Source organism: Fulmarus glacialis, unplaced genomic scaffold (assembly GCF_000690835.1).
Source record: "Fulmarus glacialis isolate BGI_N327 unplaced genomic scaffold, ASM69083v1 scaffold12966, whole genome shotgun sequence".
NCBI lineage: Eukaryota > Metazoa > Chordata > Aves > Procellariiformes > Procellariidae > Fulmarus > Fulmarus glacialis.
The window spans coordinates 36,396-46,195 of record NW_009218818.1 but is presented as its reverse complement, the minus strand read 5'-3'; the positions used below and the strand labels follow the sequence as shown (position 1 = coordinate 46,195).

At 38.1% G+C, this 9,800-nt stretch overlaps 1 protein-coding gene across 1 annotated transcript in view; it reads left to right on the top strand.

The window, feature by feature from the left end:
• Positions 1-1,192: 1,192 nt before the first annotated feature.
• The window catches only part of FBXL4 (F-box and leucine-rich repeat protein 4), a gene marked incomplete at its 3' end in the record, with an annotated part of 43,645 nt that continues 35,037 nt past the window's right edge, over positions 1,193-9,800 (top strand). Inside the window, exon 1 of the mRNA XM_009580165.1 lies at positions 1,193-1,701. Coding sequence (XP_009578460.1) covers positions 1,193-1,701 — 509 coding nt within the window. The remainder of the gene's footprint in view (positions 1,702-9,800) is intronic.

Here is a 9,800-nt window from a genome sequence, read left to right as displayed (position 1 = left end):
TAGGCTGTGTAAACCACATCAGTATCCTTAAGTATTAGTATGTTTTGTGTTGATTTTCTGGGTGGCCTGGCAGTATGCAGATCTAATACATTTTGTGTTTAACTGAATTGTTACATAAATGAAAATATTTTCTCTTATCAGAAGTAAAATGCTTTCTATGGGGACTTCTCCTTCTGATGCCAGGACTCTCTTGAAGACTTACTTTGTTGCTTGGCTTAAAGGAAGATGATGTCGTTAATGAATTCTGAGCATCCTTCAGGAGGCTGGTGACCCTTCTGTCAGAGGTGAATGCTGTCATGGACAACTTCAAAGGGTAAAGACAGTATTTTTGTGAGTCTGTTTCAGGCTAGTGCTCTGATATAGGAAGCAGTGGGTTAAGTTTTTGGTTTAGATTAACTGCCCAAAGCTCACTCTTTTCACTCTTAAAACCATTCACAAATTATGGGAACAAATTAGAGGAAACAATTCACTGGAGTAGCTGTCCAGCTTTCTATATGAGCTGTCTTTGAAGGGTGTATTTACTCTCCAGATTATAATATAATATAGATATACTTGAGCTAGCTTTAAATGAACTAATCTGGGTCTGGGAGCAGTCCTACTGCAAAATATAAGCAGTGAAGTAACTTGGGTTTTGTTGAGCTGTATACTGCTGCAGCCTAAGTACCCTGAGTACTTTGTTTAAAAGTCAGTTTTAGTTTACGTATTTCAAAACTATACTACGGATAATTTTAGCTGTACTTTCAGATACTCTTCTACAGTTGTTTACTGCAAGGGCCGGATTTCATTTCATACTTGATTTCATTTCCGTAAGTCAGTGCAAGATTTTTTTCTCTTAATAAATCCCTGAAAACAATGCTTAAGTTAACCATTAGTCTTTTTGTTGCTCGAGGGCTAGTTTTGGCTAATGTTTCTTCATAGTCTTCTCTTTTTTTAAACACAGTAAATGGGGAGCCACACTTAGTAGCCTCCAACTGAATAATTGTCTTAAAATAAAATGTAATAATTAATGGTTTAGTAGTAGTACTTTGTTTTAGAGGATATTTGAAAGAGTACAGTTTGCTTTCTAAGAATGTCTTACCTGCTAACTATATTTATTCATTCTGTTTTATCAGCTCTTTTCCAAAACACCACAAGCAGTTAATGCACCTTGTAAAGGACTCCTGACCTTTTGCATCTTCCTAAATCATATCTAATGTCACCAGTGTTTCCCATGTTAACAGTTCTGAGCATGTTTTACTATATGTGCCTTCGGCGCCGAGCTAGGACAGCGACAAGAGGAGAAATGAACAGCCGGAGGGCTATTGAATCAAACACCCGAGCCTTACCTATCAATGTTGAAATAGTTCAATACGCCAAAGAAGTGTTGGATTTCAGCTCTCACTATGGTAGTGAAAACAGCATGTCGTATACCATGTGGAATTTAGCAGGTATTCCAAACGTGTACCCTAGTTCTGGTGACTTTACTCAGACTGCTGTCTTTCGAACTTACGGGACCTGGTGGGATCGTTGCCCTAGCGCTCGGCTGCCATTCAAGAGGACGCCACCCACCTTCTGTAGCCAGGACTACGTGGAACTCGCTTTTGAGGAACCAGTTTATCCCACTGCAGTGCACATTCTGGAAACGTATCATCCTGGAGCTGTAGTCAGGATTTTGGCATGCTCTGCAAATCCTTACTCACAAAATCCACCAGCTGAAGTAAGGTAATTTTTTTTCTCCTTTATGCTTTCCTGTAAGATGTTAAATGCTACAAATAATGCTGTTTAGCGAACTTTACTTCCTAGTATTTCTTTGTCTTGTATCTGACCCACTAACGTTTTCTTTATTTCTGCATGTTTTATAGCAACTTTAGAGTTGTGGATTTTTTTGTAGGAATTAATGCAGATCCTAGTATCAGATTTAATTTGTATAATGATGGGGTTTGTGTTGGAATTTTTATGAGCAATAATTATTATGTATGTACAAAAATCACTTTTGAAATGGCAGTTCTGAGTTCTTCTCTTTCTCCAATAAGAAAAGCAAATTGTGTAGAAGAGGCTGAGGATTCACAGTTGCTATATCATTCTGCTTCAAGTAGCCATAAACTCTTCTCTCTGCATGCTTTAGGTTGTATGTATAGTACAGTCAGGCACTATAACTATTCATATGGAAATGAGGCCAAAACCAGAAGCACAGAACAGTTGGACAAAAGGTGATGCCATTTGTCTGATCTTTATTTTTGGTCTGATCAAAGGGTGTGAGCCACACTTCATTTTTACACTTGCTTCATCGACTAAAAGAAGCTGATTTGATCCTGTTGGTTTTCCTCATAGTAAGAACTCCTGATGAAATTCCAGTTGGGGGCAGGAAGATGGGGACCTGGGGAATGGTAAGGTAGTAAAGAAAAACACTGTGTATGAGGTGTGAACCTTTTAGTGAGGAGGTGAGGAAATAGAAATGGAAGGAGAAAGAGAGAGAGAGGTAAAAGCACATAGTAGGGAAAAACATTGGGAAAAGCAATCAGTATATGCAATCAAAGTATTCCGAATACATCAAAGAGAGATTAAGTGATACCAAACCCATAAAGGAGAGGAGAACTGGTAGAAGAAAGACTTAACAAAATGTATCCTGTAGAAAATAATATGCCAACAAACCCTGTATTCCTTTAAAATGCACGCTTTGGCGGTATGAGTAGTGTTAGCTTGGATGCTGGGTGTTTCTTCCCTGACTTTTACAGGTACAGCTAAAAAGCATACTTTTCGGTCTAACTTAGTATCCCATGCTTCCTAATACTAGGCCATTGATGTTTATTCAAAACTCCTAGAAAATCAGGTGTCATGTTATATATTCAAAATTCCCAATGAATGTATTTTGTGCGATTCTGTCATCTACTGTTGTTTAGTGCAGTTGTTTGTTTTACAGCTCTGTGATGAGTGTATACTGAATAGCTCTAAAGTAAACATCCGAATTAAAGGAACAGTGATAGGTCAAACTAATAATAAAAGGCCGCCTAACTTCAGAAGTAGGAGTGCGTTTGGCTCTGTAATACAGGACTTATTTATAGGATGGTATGTGGTGAAGGCAGCTTTTAAGACTTTTGAACTTAGAATCTAATGTGAAATTACTTTTGGCCAATTACTCTGTGAACTTTCATTTTACTTTTTTATTTTATGATGTAGATTTTACTACTTTATTTTATGAGGTAGCACAGATTTATGTAGAGATTACTTCTTTAACTGTTGATAATATTACATTAGAGTAATAGTAAGATAGTGTGCTGCAGGGCAATACAAGGATATTATTCTGAGTAATAAGCTAATGTTATTTTATAAATATGTCTGTTTAGGTTTTAGTTCTTAAAACAGTACACTTTTTTTAGTTTTGTGTAAAGACCGAGAAGTGTTGAAGGAAAGCTTAAGAAATGTTAACTGAAGGAGCTATTTAGTAAGCTATACTAAAAAAAAGGAGAAAAATGTTCAGAGAGCTAAAAGAAGATGGAAGTGAAAATACCAATATAAAACTTTTTGGGATGTGCTTTATGACTCCTTTTGGGGTGTGGTCAGAGTGAGAGCTCAGACTTTCCCTTCTTCATAAAAAAGATATTGTTTCTTTAGAACCCTGCTTTTTAATTTGTAGGCAGGAGTATCTTCTGTTCTGCCTGCCTGTGTTAACAACATTTGTGGTTAGAAGAAGGTTGTCTCAGGGAGCCTCAGAACCAGTTGTCGTGCTGCATCTTCAGTATTTGCCAGTCTTGATGCTAGAGAAGTGTTAGAGAAACTTTTTTTTCTTTTGGATTACCTTTCCTCAGCAGGACTTGTCTGTTGAGAGCTGCACATTTGGTTTGTCTCCTCCTTTCTTCTGAAAGAGACAAACATGTCTTATGGATGGTGTCTTGAAAGGAAGATGAGGGAATCCTTTCTCCACATGAGGTATGCAGTATTTTTTCTCTGTTCGTTTGCTCCTTTATGAGGGGAATATGAAGAGTTGCAAGAAAGAGGTCTCTTTTCTGCTTCAGTTCTTGGTCCCTTGTTTTCACTTCCAAAAATTCTCTGAGATGTCAACTAAGAATTTTTTTTTTTGAAGGCGGAGTGCTGCTGATAATCTCAGGTGATTCTGTGTTTAACTGATGTTTTGGATTTGAAGAACTGCTATACTATTTTCTTCTGTTAAAAGTTACTCAAAGGGCACTTAGAACCTTGTTTTCCTCTTCTGACTATTTTGGTACTCAATTTTAAATCACCTTATTACCTAAAAACCTTAAAGTGCTGCTTTGTTTTATCTGCTGACTCTGGGTCTGTTTCTTTCTGAACACCAATGTAGAAAGGGCAGGTCATTAGAAAGGTTCCTTTTCACCAGTTCTTACTTTGATATAAAAAGAAGGCCAAATTAATGGTGGAGTCAAAACAGTTGAGAGGAGAAAGTCTGTTGTTTAAATGTTATGCTTAGTGTATTGTACTAGTCCAGCTGAGTAAGCTTTTTTTTTCCTTTGTTTAGTATTTAAAACATCAGCTCACCCAAGACTTTGTGGTGTGCGAAAGCTTCTAACTTACAAGAGGCTCTGTAAGGACTTGGTGTACCGCAGTTCTTGCTCAAGAGGACTTTATATATTCTTGTAGAAAAATGGCTGTAGCCCACATAGTTGGCCAATGTGTTGCTTTGTTGCTCGCTTTATGCTTCAGTTGCATGAAAGAACGACTTGTGCAGGTGTTCAGAAAAAGGTCTTTAGTCATGTTCCTCTGTCGCTGGTGCATTCAGTACTGCTATCAGTTACAGCTTTGTATGACACTGTCTCAGATCAGCTTTATTCAGAGTCTTTTTAGAGGTGGGATCAGCTCTGCATGGACTGGGAATAAGCATTTATTTTTCAGAATGGAATGTAATTGTTCCTAAATAATTCTAATGCTTAAAACGTGACAGTTAATTTGAAATTTTTTCATTATGGTTTAACCAGCTTCCAGCAATTTGAGGATTCTCTGCCTTCTCATATCTTTTGCTGCTTTAAACACAGAAGACATGACATCACTCTCCTCTGCATAAAACAGTTTTTAAACATCATAAAGGTCAGAGAAGCTGCTGTCTTTACACATGGAGACCTTTTGTACTTTTCGTTAGCGCCACTCACACCTTGACTGGTGAGAAGTGTTTGGTAATTTCTTAAACTATACTAACATATGCTAGTATCCATGTATAAATTTGTTACATGAATTATCTGAGTGCAGAAAATTCAAGCAAAAATTAAAAATCTGAGACTAAGGGAATTATAGTCTCAGGTTTTATGTGGTGAAGAAATCCCCCCCTTTTTTGTATTGCGTTATGCTATGATTATTATACTAGTGTAGTGTTGAGATTTTGTACTGTGGTGCACCTTCTGTGTACTTAGGGTTTGGTGACAACGATGAGTCCCTCTTTGGCCAGTGGACGAGGCAGAGCTCCACACAGGCGTGATGGGGACACTGCACCTGACAGTGGCGTGAGCTGAACCCAACCAACAGAATTTTCTTTGTTTTGAATAGTGTATTAGATTGATGGATAAGATATAGCTAGCTTCTGTGATGAGGAAAATGTTTTCTTTCCTGTTTCTTTTTTCTCCTCATTTACCCAGAAGGCTTACTCTTGGCGATCCCCTAATGGCTTCTTCGGTGTCAGCCGTTTTGAAACATTTTGATACTCCTAATAGTTAGCTGCTGTCAGACAGGAAGTGTTTGTGTGTGTTTAAATGGGAGCTTTCAAGTCAGAAATAATTTTTTCAGAAGTTTTTCAACTTTTTCCTTTTACAAAAATAACTTTGCTTTTTAAATTTGGAATATAAAAGAAAAAATTGGTCCCTGTTCTTCTTCTGTCATGGTCTTTTTTTAACTTTTTTAACTTAATTTGACAGTTTCTCTTATTTTATGTACGTTATAGTGACACCACATATTCATGTGCTTTTATAAAAGCTCAAAGCCAGAGATTCCTAACTAGTCTGGGGTGTGTGGCAGTGCTTGGGGTAAAGTTTCATAGCATATGTTCTTACTGCTATGTGATGATTGCTTCTTTAGTAGATTGGAGATTGTTTTGTGATTATTTTTTTCTTGTTTTCCACAGATAAAGTTTAACATTGATAGGTTGTTTCTCACAGGTGAGATACCATGATCATTTGACTGGCTGGGAGCAGTTCCATTCTGCCTTCTGTGTTCCCACCATTTATTTCTATTTAATTTAATTTCTTTCATGTCGTTTAGAATTTTGCTAGGTGCTCTTCTGAGTTTGATTTGTAGATTAACAGCGTGGCTCAGTATTTCCTAGCTTAGCTGTGTTTGCTGCATGTGAGGTTCCTTTCTCTTTCTGAAGGTCTCTTTCTGAAGGCTGCAGCCTATAGAGGCAGAAGCTGCAGCAACCAGAGGAGCATGCTAAGGAAGGTGGACAAAGTAAAAGGCTCTCTCTCCTTCCATTAGGAAGTTCATTGTATTTAGGCAATACAATGCTAATCCAGGTGGGAATATTGCAGATTTGTTTGCTGGCAGCCAGGGTAAGGATCAAAATGTTTGATGAAAAAAAATCCCCCCTTCTGATAAAGGGAGTGAAACCAGAAAGGCATTGTACTGGATGTAGAATATCGCGAGTCTCTTGCTTGTAGAGAGTGGCATTCAGATGGTTCTTTCGCTCTACCTTTTGTTCCCTGTGAATCTCAGATGAAGGCACCCGAAACACTGCTGATACCATCAACACATTAGAGTGTGATAAGGGACCTTCAGGGCTGTATCTCACTTATGTGTAACACTCAACTTAAGTTCTAGCCATTTGCATCCTTACTTATAACTTGTTTTGACATCTTCAGGGAAACAGCTTTTTCTTGTCTAGATGACTGTCATAGAAGAATGAATTCTGGGTTCGTAGGACACAATCATTTTTGAGAAACCCATAGAAAGCTCATGTGGGCAGGGCAGTTATTTGAAATATCTTTTGCTATTTTAAATGCCCTGAGTGTTCTTGGAGTCCTGTCTGCTCTCTCTGGTATTTCAGTATTGGAACTCTCAAAATAGAAATGAAAATCTGCTGCATATTCCCCCGTAGTAATTAGTCTGCTGTAAATTCTGCTTATCACCCTGATCCAAATGGTTCTAAAATTGTTCTCATGATAAGTCTTCCATGCATTTTGTGTTTACGAACTCACAGCTGTGGCCAGGGGTATGCTTTCCAGGTTATGTTGAACCTAGTGTGCTGAAGCATCCCTGGCATGTTAGCGGCAGGAGACATTTTCTTGTAGGTAGCCTACAGATTATTTACAGAGCACTTGCTTGGATAAGAGCAGATGGGATGTATTATAATCACATATTGTGATTATAATTGTTGCAGAAGTTGCAATTTCAGAAAAGGTGTGGTCATATTATTCTCTGAGTTTCCTTATGTTCTCCTTGTTGATCACTCTGAAACTTTCCCTTCTTTTGGCTTTTAACACAGCTATAAGTTTCTTAGAACAGGGCATTTATTTTTTGTGTTTGAATCGCACGTAGTGCTTTATTCACTTTCTACACCTACCTCAATTTTACAATGGAAGAAATCTCAGCAGATTGCAGGCAAAGTTTAATTTTGTCTCGCTGGAGAGAAATCTGATTACTTTTCCTGGGAGCCGCTTTTCCAAAGAATCTTTCCCATTATATCTTTTCTTCAGAAGTAACCAGGTCTACTCAGGCGTCATCTTAGCCATTAAAAGGCTTTCCAACAGCATTAGGTCAACAGAAAATTAAACAAGCATTAAGTATGTGCTCTCATTTGACAAAAAACTTGCAAGTATGTTTCTCAGCCTAAAAATCACTAGACTCTATTTTCCTTCATGATGAGGGAAGGAGAATGGGAATTTCTTTTTTTACCACAGAGGTGTATGGAGTCTTTAGTATCAGAAATTTGAGCAAAATGAGTTCCTGGCTATCTTAATGAGGTAGAGAGAAAGCTAATGGGAAAACTTCACTTGACGTCCTCATTTTCTTCAATCGCTAGAGAAAATAATACAGATGATGTTGCTGTCTCTCATTCAGGCTTTGCATGGCAGTGTAAAGACTGAGGCTTTCTAGCACACTGCTGGTGAAACCTTCTTATCAAAGCACTCTTATTGCAACATCTTTGATCAGCTGTTACTGTATATCTCCAAGACTTGAGGACAAACAATGTCCTACCTTCAGTCATTTGATTCTGCTTGATTTTTTGAGAGCTGCCTAATTAACTCAAGGTGGTGGTGGTGAAATTCCTTTGACTTCTTTACAGGTATTTGTTGGGATTCAGTTTCTCTTTGTTTTGGGTTAAATAGTTTATTGAGCATCTTAAGCTTGGAACAAATGCAGGCAACCTTATTAGGGAAGCTGATTTTGGTACGTACCCTCGAACCAGGACTGACTGTCAAAATGCCTTTCTTCTGAAGGATTTTGAAATGGATGACCGTAACAAATGTTCCAGAACAGAAGAAATGCAGTTCTTACTGAAGCCTCTTGGAAATTTAGACTTTTTTAATCCATTTCCAACTGTAGAGTCTTCACTCCAATTCAGGTTACATGTAGCCCATTTAAGTGTGAAGGTGCTATCCTAGATGAAGAGGCCACTTCCAATTGCAATCATGGGTGTTTTAAGAGTATGCCTGTACTCAGGAAGAATTGGCCAACCCTGACTCAGAGCAATTGCTATGGCCTGTTCTTTTGTGTGGTGCCATCAAGGCAGAGATGAACATCAAATCAACCCGATAGACTTGAAGTTTTCCAGTTAAACCAACAGCTAATTCCTTTGAAGGGCTGTTGATGAAAAGAAAACAATATGACAAGGACATTGGAAAATAGTCACCGGTGGTGGTGTTCATCAGCACTTGGTATGTAATGTGGAGTTTCACAACGTTGTAAAGTCATGCTACGTGTCTTTCCTCCTTCTCTAGTTTATTACAAAGACTGGAAACCAGATTCACTGCTTGCTGAAGGAGGTTATTGCTCTGCAGTTTGATGAACCTAGACCTCCAGGTGCATTATTTTTTTCCAGAGCTCTGCTACTGCTAGGTAATCCTCTCTCCAGGGCACCAAAGGAGAAGTCAACAACTGAGACACATTCTGTTAAAAGTTGGTGGTCCAGCGTGTACTAAATTAGTGAAAAGATAGTCTTGAGTTTCCCTGAGGATAGTTTGGGTATATGAAAGTGTCTAAGCAAAATGTCAGATGGTGATCTGGATGTGTTCAAGAAAGGTCATGTGCATTGCCAACATTAAGTATTTGCTTAGGGAATCGACCTATGTGAGAGGGTGTGGCAGTGGGACTACATCTGTTACTTTTTGCCGTGAGTTGACATTCATTTCCTAAATGATGAAATCTTCTCTTAGTAGTAAGTCTTATAAAAACGGTTAACCTTAGGGTAGACTTATCCACTTTCCTATGTTGGTACTTTCTGATGTGCCATATATTCACCAGTCCTGCATGCTTGTTTTTAGTTCATGACTTTTTTTTTCCTTTGACAGAAGACTTCTACAGGCCTCCCATTTTACTGTAAGGTATTTGTGGAGAGCAGCATGATGTAGGATAGGAAAGTTTATCTGTGCATACCTGAAAATGTCCATCGTGAAATGGAAGTTTCAGCCGATACGGATTAACTTTCCTATCCTTGAAAAAGTAGCAAATATCAAGCTTCTAAGCCTTGTTTATACCGCGTGCTATGTTTTAATAAAAGTCCTTGCATATGTTTTATTTTCGGTCATGATGGACAAAGTTTAAGCATTTGGTTCTGGAAAATAAAGCATGTTTGATTTTTTTTTTAATTTTTTTTTTTTTTTTCTCTCCCCTGTGTGTTCCGCAGTACATGTCAGTTTTCCGCAATA